This window comes from Lucilia cuprina, chromosome 3 (genome assembly GCF_022045245.1).
Source record: "Lucilia cuprina isolate Lc7/37 chromosome 3, ASM2204524v1, whole genome shotgun sequence".
NCBI lineage: Eukaryota > Metazoa > Arthropoda > Insecta > Diptera > Calliphoridae > Lucilia > Lucilia cuprina.
The window spans coordinates 52,904,146-52,918,765 of record NC_060951.1 but is presented as its reverse complement, the minus strand read 5'-3'; the positions used below and the strand labels follow the sequence as shown (position 1 = coordinate 52,918,765).

The 14,620-nt window shown below is 27.0% G+C and overlaps 1 protein-coding gene across 1 annotated transcript; it reads right to left on the bottom strand.

Annotated features, from left to right (window-relative positions):
- Window positions 1–1,123: 1,123 nt before the first annotated feature.
- LOC111678216 (probable serine/threonine-protein kinase DDB_G0280133) lies at window positions 1,124–3,614 on the bottom strand. The gene is made up of 2 exons (XM_023439487.2): window positions 2,733–3,614; window positions 1,124–1,888 (listed from the first exon to the last, which is right to left on the bottom strand). Exons 1-2 carry the CDS (start codon window positions 3,000–3,002, stop codon window positions 1,364–1,366), a joined length of 795 nt encoding a protein of 264 aa, XP_023295255.2. The 5' UTR covers window positions 3,003–3,614; the 3' UTR covers window positions 1,124–1,363.
- Between the last annotated feature and the right edge of the window lie 11,006 nt (window positions 3,615–14,620).

The following is a 14,620-nucleotide window of genomic DNA, read 5'->3' as shown; positions in this document are numbered from 1 at the left end:
TAGTTCAGTTCTAGTTCAGTTCTAGTTCAGTTCTAGTTCAGTTCTAGTTCAGTTCTAGTTCAGTTCTAGTTCAGTTCTAGTTCAGTTCTAGTTCAGTTCTAGTTCATCGTCACCGACAATATCGCCATAGTAGACGTGTAAGTCAAAATGATCAAAAGAGACATTAGTACGAACTAAACATGTGCCAAATATTAGAAGTTCGATTATCATCAATTAAAAAGTCCATGAAAATTTTTAATACACATTGAATTCAATAAACATCATATCCTCATCAAAAGTTTTACTTCACCTCTTGCAAACATCAAATAATATTTCAAATGAAATACAAGCTAAAAATATACTCATTTTAATAAAAAACAAACAAACATAAAGTTCAAATGTAAAACAAAACAAAAATTACCAACATTAGAATTCCGATAATATGGAAAACAAACTTAAAATAAAATCTTCAAAAACGCCCTAAATAATGGAACATATAAAGTTCAAAAAAATCACTCTGTCTAATTTGATAATTTGTTTAGATATTCAAGTTTTTTTTCAAGAAATTTATTTATTTTTATTTGTTTGAACAAGAACCGTTTTTTTTTATTTTTAAACTTCCTGTGTTGAACGAGCGCGAAGAAGTTCCAGTTCTGCATTCTGAACCGAAATAAAAACATCAAGTGAAAAATGTTTTGTAATTATTTTACCACATGGACATTTTAATGTTTTAATGTATTGTGTATTTTTAACTTAATATTTTTATATACATTCGTTTTCATTATAAATTTAGTTCCCTTTAAGATGAAAAAGTAAAATGTTTAAAAAATCTATAGATATAAATAACATTTTCATTCAACTATAAAAAGAAATGCTAAAAATATCTAAGTGAATAGTATATTTTATGATAAAAAAAAAAATCATGAAGCAGATAAGAGACACTAATAAAAATACTATAATGTATTTATAAATAAAATTCTTTTATTCAAATCATTTAAAATTTTATGGTTTTTTCTTTTTTCGAAATAAAATTATGACAAGATAAAAAAATTTACAAAATTAGTTTGTTTTATTAATATTTAAAATTTTATTAACATATAAATAAAATTATATTTGTATATTTTAATTTAAAAGCTAATGGAAGATTTCGTTAAATACTTAAAAATTGTATACAAGAAATTATAAAAAATAATCTTTGGAAAATTGTTATTAAATATTAGTAGTTTTCTTTATATTCTAAATAATAATTTCGACTATTTGAGATCATCTCAAAATGTCTTTTAATTAAAGCTTTTTTCTTTGTTGATAAATTAAATATAAATTTGGTATATCACTATGCTTAAACAATTAAACTTTTTTATTGTTTTCTGTTGAGAGGCAACAATCACCAGGGTCTCCATACTTGTGAGTTATTTAAAGCTTGAGGCTCAAAAGCTCCATTTTCACGTAAACGTTTACGTTCAAATATTTGTCGACGAATTTTTAATAAAATATCACGTTTACCCTGATTTTGTGGTTGATGTTGGTTGTGTTGTTGTTGCTGCTGCTGATAGTGTTGGTAGTTAAAAATCTGCTGTTGTTGATGATGTTGTAAAGCACATGATGTTGTGGTATTTGATGAAATATTTAATGAATTTATATCAGGTGATAAACGTGTCGATAAAACTGTTGATGTTTTTTCTTCATCAAATTCATCATCTTCCTCATCTGTATGATTTCTTTGTTGTGTTTGTTGTTGTTGCTGGTGTTCCATTCTTTGTTTGTTTAGCAAAGGTAATGCTTCATTTTGATAAAAATCAACTTCATCGTCTTCATTATCATTGTATTCCTCCATGGTTTGAAATTGAAATTGTGTTTGTTTGGATTTTGTGAGTTTTTTGGGTGATTGTTGTTGTTTATAGAGATTTTTCTAAACAAAAAATGATGAAAGCGGTAATGAGTTTATGGTGCAAATTAATTAAATTAAGAGCTTAAGCATTAATGTTGGGTTTGTCGTTAATGTCAAGTTAAATTGGGTATTTATGAACGTTTTTAGAATGTCTTTGATGTTGCATTTTTATTTAAATTAGATTGATTGAAGTGGTTAAAGAAAGACGTTCCATAGATTGTACAATCTTATACCTTTAAGTTGGTAACACTTTTTTGAGTATAAGCCAATCTAAGAATAATAAAGCTTTCACACTGCATGCTTTTTAAAAATCTGCTATGATCACGAGCTCATAAGTCAGAGTACAAGTATCGGGAATTGAATATTTTCGTTGGAATTCGTCAAATCGAATAATTAAATTCGCATAAATTGCTGGAATATTGCGATCGATTAAGATGATCGTGAATCTGATTTTTTAAAGCTATAAAGTTGTAGTTGAGAGAGATTTGAAGCAACTTCCTGATGCAAAGTAGGATTAATAAAGCTTTTAAGAAAGGTAAGTTCTACGACAGATAACTTAAGATATATTCAAATCAATCAAGTATTACTTTAAGCTCTTTAAAACAAAATCAGTTTATAAGAGAAACATTTTTAATAACAAGGAAGTCGAAATATTTAGTTATTTTTTTTCATTAAATAAGTTTTTAAAGTTACATAGCTTTTAAAGCTTTTATTTATATCCTTTAAGTTTTAAAAAAGACCTTTGTATAAGTGATATATTTTTCAAAAATTTTCTTTGCAAGATTGAATATTTGATTCCAAATTCATTATTGCTTTTTTTTACAAAAATTCCTAGATTTTATCTTAAAGTAATTTTTCAACTTACATTTCTTTTCGATTTTTCTGCCAAAAATTTACACAGCTGTATAATATGCTCCGCCGTAAATTGTTTATCCAAATTTGAATCCATATTATTATTATTATTATTTAAAACTTCTTCTGATGAATCCTCTGAAACTGATTCCGCAGATTCAATAATATTGCCCTCTATGGTAATTAAACGATTGCGATCACTTTTCACATTAACATTAGTATGAGTATTACTCAAATCCGTAGATAAATGTCTATGTTTCATTAATTTATACATAATACCCATTTGGTAAAAACTTATTTGTTTTTTATGAATTTAAATTTCACTTGTTTGTTTAACCCAACAGCACTTTTTAAAATTTCTCTTCTTTTCTAGTAATATTTATTTTCTTTTAATATTATATTGTATTTTTTTTTTCTTTCTTTTTTTTCAATAATAAATTTCTGTTCCTTGTTGTGATGTTTACTCCTTCACTTGCCGTTTTATTATGATCATGTGATGTTTGTTTCATTTGACTTTATACTCAATGTTACATGTGTTTCTTTAACACCAAAAATGTATTATGTGTTCTATCTTGCACTGACTGCTGCTGCTGATGCTGCACAATTTTCAATATCTTTACAATTTTTATCTGAAAATAAATTTCCCGCTTAAAATATGTTTTTAACTCCACTCCAATCTGTATGAAGAGTGTGTGTTCTTTTTTTGGAATAATATGCTTCTTTTTTTATCATGTGTGTGAAAGTATTTAGTTTAGTTTGGTTCTGGTTTATTTTTGGTTGCAGTTTTCATAATGTTGTTTTTGTTGTTGTTGTTGCTTGTGATTGCCATCATTGTTGGGAAACAAACCATGGAAACACATGTTTATTCTGTGTTCTGTTTATAAGGCTAAAAATAAACAAACTATTCATCGTAGAAATAATAAAAACATAATAATTTATAGTGCCACCATTAAAATTAATAATATGAAAATATTTATTTTTCTAATCCACTTTTGGTAATACTGGAGTTAGTGAAATTTTAATACCCATATTAAAATTTCAATTTAATATAAATCATTATTAATTGTGTTTTGTATTTAAGAGCTTAATGGTGCTTTTGAGTAACTTAATAACGATAAACTGCGATTTAGTACATTCGCGTTATTTAATTGGATTATAACTGCTAATTTTCAACACTTAATATTGTCGGAATTGTTTGCATAAATTGCATTTATTTATATTTAAATGAGTACAATCTTGCTGATAATGTAACGCATTCGATTACTTGACCTAAACATTTTACAGTGGGACTGTACTGGATTCCAGGTCATCTTGTAATACCATCGCGGATTATCTTGCGAAAGAAGGTTCCTCTCTAGCAACCAACCGCGGATCTACAGGGGGAATGGAAATTTCCATCTCCATGGGCTCCATGCTAGAAGACTAGACTTTGCTAGTAATGACTTTTGTAGGAGCTGTCAACACAAAGAGGAGGAAAAGAGTGCTGTTCACTTTCTCTGTCAGTGTCTTGGCCTAGCGGATCATATGAATGTCTTTTGAATGAAGATTAACGTGAGCACCTGCCTTGATGGCCTTATCTCATGGTGGTCTTTTTCATCAACTTGGTAGACTTGAGACGGTCTACCATGCGACCCTGAATTTCTCTATGGAGAACTCGGATAGCAATTTTTTTTACATGGATGTCCATGTACAAGCACTTTGTTGAAGTACTCGAGCTATATAATCTCTTGCCGTAGCGCCCCGTTGCGGAATAACAGGCCGCATAGGATTAAATCCTAGCGGAGCATATATTGAATCTGCTAGGAGCCAATGTCATGCACAATTTAACGAAACTTTCCGAGGCTTAAACCCGAAAGATAGATTCCATTATTCGTGCGACGAAATGGTTTGGATAGGAAACCAGAGTAGATGGGTCGAAGTGTACTTATACGCCGACCGTTCTTCTCTTTTCAGGTATTACAAAGGGATATAAAATCTACACCGAAGTGTGTCCCTAATGCGAACAGCAAAGGACAGCCTGCTATCCTAACCATTACTTGGCCTTCAATTAAACAGGAGTTGATAGAAGTGATATTTTTTGAAGGCCAATTTGCTAGATTTTGTGAATCCTATATTTTCTAACAATTTATTGTCATTTTTCAACCATATTTGATACCGTTATAAAGCATGTATAGAAAAGAGCAAAACTCTGTATAACGTTAATTGCTATTGTAAATCTTTTACTGAAATTGGATCCTAATATCTTGGGATTTATATTATTCTGCATATAAAATTCTTGCGAACTACATTCCGGAAACTGAGAATGGGATTAAGACTTATATCAAACAAACGATTTTTGATGATTTATCCGGGGAGTACAATTATGTTCAATACACTTTGTACTTATGTCAAAGTTTTGGCGATTTTTGATGAGATACATATTTATTCGGGGAGTACAGTTATGTGGGGGCTAGGACCGATTTTAAAAATATTCAATACAATTTATGCATGTGTCAAAAGAAGGCCTGTAGCATGCGTCTAAGGTTTACATGAATACACGGACAGATATACGGACATAGCTAAATCAATATAGAAAGTGATTCTAAGGTAATTGATATGCTATAACGTGGATGTTGAACCAATATTTTTGGATGTTCCAAACATCAGTACAAACACATAATAACATTCCACTATAGTGGTGTAGGGCCTTAAAAACTATAGTATTTCAAAATTTTAAATATATACAATATAGAATTATTCATATACAATAATTTCTTTTTATTTCAGTTACAATTGGATTCTTTTTAAACAAAACACAAACTTCAAAATGTGTTTATGTCCCCCTTTATAACCCATTCAACAACAACAAAAACCCAGAAATCTTAGCAGCTCGATTTTTCAAATAAGTAATTCTCATCTTCAAACGAACGAAATAATTAACATATGGTTGAAATCAACTAAATAAACTAATAAAGAAAAGTGTACAAAACAAAGCATTGTGTGGGAAAAGAATTTCCACGAATTAATATTAAACAATTACAGACAGCAACAACAATAAACTGATAATAAAAGACAAGACTAAACAACAATCTCAACATTCAAATGCGCTTCATATAAGATTTTATCCACTGACAGCTTAAAAAATGTTTCATTAAAAATCTAAAAAAAGAAAAAAAATTACATCGACAAGAAAAAAGGATACTATGCTGTAGTTAATTGACAGACTTAAAACGCCCTTTAAACCCACTAGACACGCACAAGTACTTCAAGTATATCACATACAAACAAACATAACAACTGCAACAACAACAACAACCAGCGCTTATCTTAAAGTGTTAAAAGAACATTTAAACGAAAAGACAACAAAAAACACAGATTGTTCTTTATGAAAAAAGAGGAAAAATAAACAATTTATGGAAATTGAAAAACGAAAGTCATAAAATATCAAGATAAATAATACGAGTAATAAAAGACTAACAACAACTACAACATGTAATGAATTGAAATGACAAGTAAAACTAGCTTAATGTATTTTGAAATAATAACAATATTTTTTTTTAATGAATTTGAAATCTGATCCTGAATTTGTGTAAGTGAATAGTTTTCAGATAAGGCGACTTTTAGATACACTATATATATAATATGTATATATATTTTTTTACGAAACACACGATTTTAAACGGAACCGAAGATAAAGAAAACTTGTCAGACAAAGGGAAATGTTACAGTTTTCGTAGATTCAAAATAAAATTTTATGAAATTATTGAAAATGATTTAAAATATTATAAAGTTCAGAGTGGTTGAAAAGTCCCATAGGTCTTTTGTATATAATAATATATTTTTGGCTTTAGTTGAATGTGAGTGTAATTGATAGTGAAGTTACCTGTACCAGTAGTCTGCCGTAACTATAATTAAAGGGATTCGCTTTACTCGCCGTCTAACCAGTGTACCTAACCTCTCTGGTAACACGAAAACTGGTGGATTGCAGGAAAGAGCTTTGAAATTTATTGTGTACTAGTAATTGAAACCTTTAGAGGATTGACTGTGGTACTGAATGTTGGAAATGTTATTTGCGAATGATTGGGATTCGGAAGTTGTGTGGTTCCTTATATACACTCACAATGAATTTGTCGCATTAAACTCCAGTGTTATCTATAAAATCCTTCATATAAACTTACACAATGTGAGTAACCTTTAAGTAAGAACGCTTCTTTGGCTTATTTGATAGAAATATACTTCGGTTTACCAATTATGTTTATAGGTTATGTTCCCGATTCAACAGAGGATATTACAAGGAATGATACCCAGAAAAAAAAGAACTTCCAAAGAAGTACTCCATGGAAGTACTGAAAAAGACTTAAAGAAGTAATGATTTTAACACAGGCTTGTCATAGAAGGAATGTTCTTTTTATTTGATTCCAAATTCACTACATCTGAAGTCATTCTCAGGAAGGAATTTTTATGTTCTTTTTTGGAAGTTATAAGGAAGTGAAATTGTAGCTTTTTAGAATACAACTAATTTGACTCAAATAATATTAACATAAAAAAATAAATTACAGGCATTTATTTATTAACTCCAAAATAGAATTGGTTTAATTAAAAAAATTTTCAGTACAAAATATAAACCTTTCTTCTTCTTTTCGCTTCTTGACGTCCAAGTCAATAAACATCACTTCCTCGGAAGGTAAAAAAATTCATTTAGTGCTACATTTGAAGTGATGATGTTACTCTTTTGGAAGTACTTCGTTTTATTTTTGCTGGGTAGTAGAAAAAAGTGACTCCTTTGGAGCTCTTAGATGTTATTCAACTTGGATGTTATTTAACGACCATTAGTCGTCATGTCAAAATATTATCAGGCTTCTTAACGACAGTGTCCGAACTAGAATAAAGAAAAACTTTATTAAATCGAATTTGATGCAGCATAAACTCAATATATCGGTGTGAGGTAAACAATGAATGTAATAGTCATAGCTCTCTCGCATATGTACAAACAATATTTTCTATTCTCTATTTTCTTATTTCTTTCTGTCAAATCTCCAAAATGACGTATATAAGAAAGCTAGGGTCGAGACTTGATCGACTTCAGCTCTTTTTTCCAAAACAATTTTTTCTGACACTGTCCAGCTATTAAAAATTAATATTAAAAACTATTAAACACACTTCTATCTATAAATAAAGCGATTCCACTAATTAGGATGGATAAAATGAGTAGCTAGTAACAAATTTAGTCAATATTGGCAAAGCAAATTTTCCATGCAGACCTACCCTTAAATCTTGAAGTTGTTTTAACATTTTACATAACAAAGAAACATAACTTTGTCAAGAGAATTTAAAGAACAAAACACAAAATCTTTCTAAAACGATTAGAAAATTATCGTTCTAAACAAATATTGCATTAATTTTAGTTATTAACTAAAAATTGCAATAACAAATATGTGATTAAAATTATAAAATAAATTGTTATCGAAAAATTCATTGAATTCTAAGATTCAATGAATTGTAATAAAAACTCAATACGTAGGTTTAATTTTTCATTTTATGAAATATTTACTGCAATTTCAAACACTTTATTTAATATTAATAAAAATAAAATCTATGTAAATACAATCAGTTTGTAGGGTACTAATAAAATATGCATCAGAAAACATACAAATATGAACAATATTAATGGGTGTGTGTATTATTAAAGCGTAGAATTTTCTTTACAACATGTGTTAAATATTCCCATGTTACTAAAAATAAAACTTCCCAAAATTCAATTTACTCGCACAGAAAATAACATATTTATGATTCTTTTCTTTTTTTATTTTTTTTTAATTTTTGCTTTCGTTTCCCCAAAAATCAGAAAAATGCAGATATAAAAATTCCTTACAAACATTTTTGTATTCAAATAAATATTTGAAATACAACTACAGAATCATTATATGTAAAGAAAGAAAAACAGCTTGTAGGTTCAAGTGCATATTTGTTGTAATATTTTGCTCTGTACTTTAGTGCAGAATAGTATGAGTTTAAAGTGTGCCTGAACACTAGTTATACAGGGGTTGATGTATCCCTTTTAGTGGACCGGAATTTATTTGTTATCAAAACGTCTTACTACTTTGCACTAGTGGTGAGAGAAAGAATGTCACTACTTTAGTTTCTCTGTGTAAACTAGAGAGTAGACACTGTTTATTTATTTTATTTTTTTGTTATAAAGTGATTATTTAACTAATCAAAAGTAATCTATAGAGGAGCTTCAATTAATTTATTGGTGTGCCTAAATAAAATATGAAAGAATTAGTTCGAGACAGTTACACTGAATTGCAGGAATTAACTACTTACAAATACAATCATAAATAAAATTGTATATATTTTTTTAGAAATTGTATGAAGGGTTTCAACATTCTATATGAACTTGACATTCTGAAAATTTATTTAAACCTAAAGTATCACATGAACTAGTTAACTAACAGTACTTAGTAAAAGTGGACCATTTATGGATCAAAGCAATACATAGAAATACTAGAAACATCCGAGTGCCAGTATTATTATCATAAATATCAATATTAAAGATCTATTGGCATTACTTTCGTTAGATATATAAAATAAATCGGTACGTTTAGAAAATGATCATTTATAAGATCATAATTTTAATAAGCGATCGTTTTATAAGACAGAAAAAATTTGGTTTCTATAAAAATCCGAACGTTTAATTTAAACTGTCAAAAGGAGAGCTTGAAACTACATTAAGATTAAAAGTATTGCGTAGAATGGGAGATGTTGAAATGTTGAAATCATGTGGGTTTAGTTTAAACGATCTGTTTAAAAAAGAGAAAGAAGTTGGTGTTTCAGTAAAAGTCCTACTGTTCAATTCAACGTTCACTATTTATAAAATTGAAAACAATTTTTAATCTAACCTCGTAAGTATGTTTATATGAATAATTGAAAGACAAAATATATGTATGTGCATGCGAATGCACTTATGGTGCAGTAAAATCATTATTAGATCGTCATAAAAACGAGAGCGCGCAAAGTGTCTTCCCAGGCGCTATTTATAGTAACACACAAGTAGAAGAGTGTAATAACTATACCAAATCAGAGGCGGTAAAGTAATAACATATGTGTTTTTCTATTTGTTGTTTCTGTATAGCCATATTATAATCTTTTCTATTTTTCCAAAAAAAAATATTTATGTGTTTTCCTAATGAAATTTTAATAACTGCGTGTTTTATATGTGTTCATTTCGTATACATTGAAATGTAGTTCTAGTGAAATTTTTAATTGGGGTAATAGAAAGGGCGCTTCATTATTAAACGCATAAACCAAAATAAGAAAAAAAATGGAAATAGGAAAACAAACTAATTAATTTTCAAAAGTTTTGAAACATTTGTAAAGGGATAAATGGGGTGTTAGGAAAAGTTTATGAATTTGTTGTTCATCACTGCAGTTTGAATGAAAGAATAGAAAAAAGTTCTTAACTAGTTATTCATGAAGGTGTAATCCTAGTCGAAACTAGTTTTGCTGGCATTTGGGTTTTATTGAAAAAAGGAAAATATTTTGGTTATTTAGGAAGAATTTTTTTTGTATTGATTAGGGGGTAAACTAAGTATTTATGCACTAAATTATGCTTTATGGCTTATTAGTTTTAAAACTAAGCAAAAGGATAATTTAATTGAGGAAGGATATTTATAAATTCAATAGGAAATAATGAAATGGATAAAAAAATATTTCAAGACACATACATATGTAGGAAGTATTTTTTATTTTTGTAATTAAAGAAACAGTTTAGTTTCAAATTTATTAAAAAAAATAGGTCGATGATTGAAACAATCAAAGCATTAATTGAATGCTCTCTGAGACAAATAAAGTGATTTATAAATTTTAAATAGTCATGAAATTTTTCTGTAGTATTATAAATATTATATATTTAAGTAATTTAAAAAAACAATTTATTCATTAGTTGCTTCAATTAAAAATTTTATCAAATTAGGATCACGACATGAAAAACTGAAATTTAAGTATTTAGTAAAATAAAACTTACATATAAATTAGTTGATAAATCAAATTTATTAACCAGTTTAGTTTAAAATTTATTAAAAATAAATTAAGTTGATGATTGAAACAATCAAAGCATTAATTGAATGCTCACTATATTAACAGTGAGACAAATTTAGTGATTTAAAAATTTTAAAATAGTCATGAAACTCGAACTTTTTATGCCAAAAATATTTTTGACTATTTAAGAATTATAAATTGTCTTTGCATTTAAAAAAAGAAAATATCAAAGCAAAAAGTAACAATTAAAGTATTAATTGATTCAATTGAATAAATTACAGGAAAAAGAACGAAAAATAAGTAGAATTTACTTAATGGAAATACGAAAAAGAAATAAAGTAGTGATGATTTTAACACAGAAGTAAATAAAAATAAATTTCATATATTTTTTTATAGTTATATATAGAAGTATTCTATAGAATACATCTAATTTGACTTAAATTTGATTAGTGCTTTTTTAAATTGGTGATAAATGTTACTCTTTTGGAAGTACTTCGCTTTTTTAAGCTGGGCGTTTATATGGTGAAAATTCGATTTTCAAATAAAATTTAATATTCTAGGGACAACGATTTTCAACAGATTTTCAACTATTGAAAATTCGATTTTCTATTGAAAATAAGATTTTCTATTGAAAATACGATTTTCTATCGAAAATACGATTTTCTATTGCAAATGCGATTTTGTATTGAAAATACAATTTTCGAAAATCGTATATTCACATATGTTTTTTAGTAATAATATAATTTTCTATTCAAATTACGATTTTAATGTAAAAATATGTTTTTCTAGTAAAAATCTGATTTTGTAGTAAAATTACGATTTTTTGTGAAAATTTTTAATTTTTGCGATTTGATGGTCAAAATAAAATTTTCTGTTAAAAATACCACTTTCTAACTAGAGAGATTGACATTCTAGAGAATATTAAATTTGTTGGTTAAAATGAAATTCTGCAGTAAGAATTCCATTTTATAGTGAAAATACCAGAGAAAATTCGATTTTTTTAGTGAAAATTTACTTTTTAGAAAAAATTATATTTGATTTTTAAAAATTTTAAATTTTTTACAAATATTTTTTTTAGAAAATTAAATTTTATTTAGAAAATATGAAGCTTTCTAGTGAAAATAAAATATCGAATCCTTAAATTCTTAAAAATAGTGTTTTAGTTTTGTGAATCGAAATGTGGTGTGCGCAAACTGGATTTAATGTGTAAATTACCTTCTTCTTTTCAAACATGTATATTGAACTATTTTATAAGAAACTATTATTCAGAAAAAACCTATTTTCACAAAAAGAAAATATTTTTCATAAAGTAAAACTTTAATTAAAATCTTTCTAAAACCAAAAATATCATCAACATTTAATCTAAACACTGCATATATTAATTACTTCAGAAGATACTGTACATTAGGAAGACCAAAAGAAATAACTTAAAATAAGAAATACCATTGAATTAATGTTCATAATAAAACGAAATATTTCTTTCTTTAAAAAAAAAAAAAAAAAAACTTTTCATAACAATACAGACAAATGCAAATGCACATTTTAATTTTAGAAAAAATTAAAATCAACATCTTAATGTTTTCTATGGAACTCAAAAACTAAACAATAGAAAACCAAAACATTAAAACAATATCCAAAAATAATTTCAATATAATTTATCATTAATGTTTCCTAAACAAAATTTAAATTAATTTCAAATTTATATTTAGATGTGATGCCAGGCAGTCAGTCGCAATGCCCAGTGCATTTTTGATACGGATTCCAAGATGTTTGTTGTGTTTTGAATATGTACATAAGTACGTGCCCAGAAAGGGAAAAGAAATGTTGCAAGGAGAACAAACAGAAAAAAATATTGAAATTATACTAAAAATAATTTTAATTTATAAGTATGTTTACTAAAAAAATATATAAAATAAACATTCCATAAAACAAATATACTACTCGTCTTGCATATTTTTAGATTCATACAAGTTTTTGTTTTTTTTTCTTATATCTCTTATTCTGAGTACCATTGTTGTATCTAGATACTAAAAACATAAAAATAAATTATTTGTACATATGAACGAACATATTGTTGTTATTAGTTGAAAAAATACTAAAGAAAATACATATTTATATGCATTAAAATATTAAAATGTGTTTAAGTATCTATGAGTGTACGCATGAAAGGAAGTGAATAGAAAATGCCATAAAATACTTTCACTTTTCTGTTACTTTTTCTTTATTTCTAGATTTGTGTTTGTCCTTTACAACAGTCTAAGGACTAATTTACTAGAATGAACAATAATAATACATTCATATGATTATTTTAGGAATATGTGTGTAAGTGTATACTAAGAGTCAAATTATGTGCACAAGTACTTGTTGTATTTGGTGGCAATGTGTTAGTATCTATTTATAACTTAAGATACTCTTTAAGAGTTTTATACACTGTTAGAAAATGAACAGGAATATTTTAAGGATCTCGTGTTACTTTAGTGTTTTAAAGTGAATTTTATTTTAAAGAAATTAAAAATAACTTCAATTTAGTTTGAAAATCATATTTTTTAGCCACTTGTCTTTAATTGATATCTTTTTGGTGACATATTACAAAATACATAAGAGATACTACCTAGATATAAAATTTGAATTTTAAAATATTTTTCATTATTTTATTATTTAATTTTATAAAATTTTATTTGTATACTTAACAGAATCCTTAAATGAAATACTATAATAAAATAATGGTCGAGGGTGCCGTTATATGGGTTCTATATGGAGAATTGCCCCCACTTTCTGTATGCTTTTTTATGCCAAAGAGTTACATAGTATTTCATAAATCTATCTTGTAAATTTTGAACTGTATTTTCGCAGAACATATTTATGAAGACTATAGAATATTGTCTATTTGGGATACAAAATCAACTACATCAAAGCATTTGTAAAGCATTTTATTATGCCAGACTTTGTTATAAGCCCAATAGTGATTTCAACTAACAGACGGACTTGAGTAAATCGTCTTGGATTCTCATAAATAAAATCATGATATACTCCATATTTTAATATGGTAGATAAACTATAAAAATTCCTTTTATTTTCTAACAAATAAAATCTTTCACAACCTCTGGATAAAAAAATTATTTTTAATTTTCTAAAGTGTTAAAAACATATATATTTATGTGTGAGTAAAATACTTTATTATAAATTTTAATAAAATTATCTATTCTATAATTCTTTGTTATTACATTTTGTTGATTTTGTTTTCTTTAATAAGTGCTAGTGTTACAAGGTTACTTACATACTCCCCCACCCCAATTTACACACACTCATTTATACATACAATGATTCTTTTGTTATTGTCTATAAAATATGTATGTATAAATATTTTCTTTTAGTTCTATTATTTAGTTTTGTATTTTATTTTGATTTTCATATTATTGTTTTTATTATTACTCAAAAGATGTCAAGTGTTCTTATGACTCTTAGGCTGCTTGCTAATGTAGGTACAGTGGATCAAATTTGTTCAAATTTGTGGAGGTATGCATTTAGTAATAAACAAACTTTTTTACTTTATTGTCCAAAGGGAACTATTTTGTATTTCCCTTTTTTCCTCCCCGTGGATCCGCGCCTGACTCTAACCCCTTAGATTTGTCTTGATGCAGAAGTGTAGACCAGTATTTATGTATATATTTATTAAACATCAGCACTCTGATGAAATCGCTTATCCGAATAAAATTACTAGAGAATAAAATTAATGGTAAATTACTTCCAAATTCCATATGAAGAAAGAAAGTAGTCAGTCCCAACATTATGACATCCTTATATAATCATAGTTAGATCAATTTTTGTTTGATATCATCTGTCCAAGCTATAACTGGCTATACTATACCAGGACTTGATTCTTCT

Bases quoted from the DNA above. Each gene is read 5' to 3' on its own strand.
- LOC111678216 (XM_023439487.2), bottom strand. From the start codon at position 3,002: ATGGGTATTATGTATAAATTAATGAAACATAGACATTTATCTACGGAT. The intron at 1,889-2,732 runs GTAAGTTGAAAA...TTTTTTGTTTAG, and splicing joins CAGAAAAATCGAAAAGAAAT to AAAAATCTCTATAAACAACA.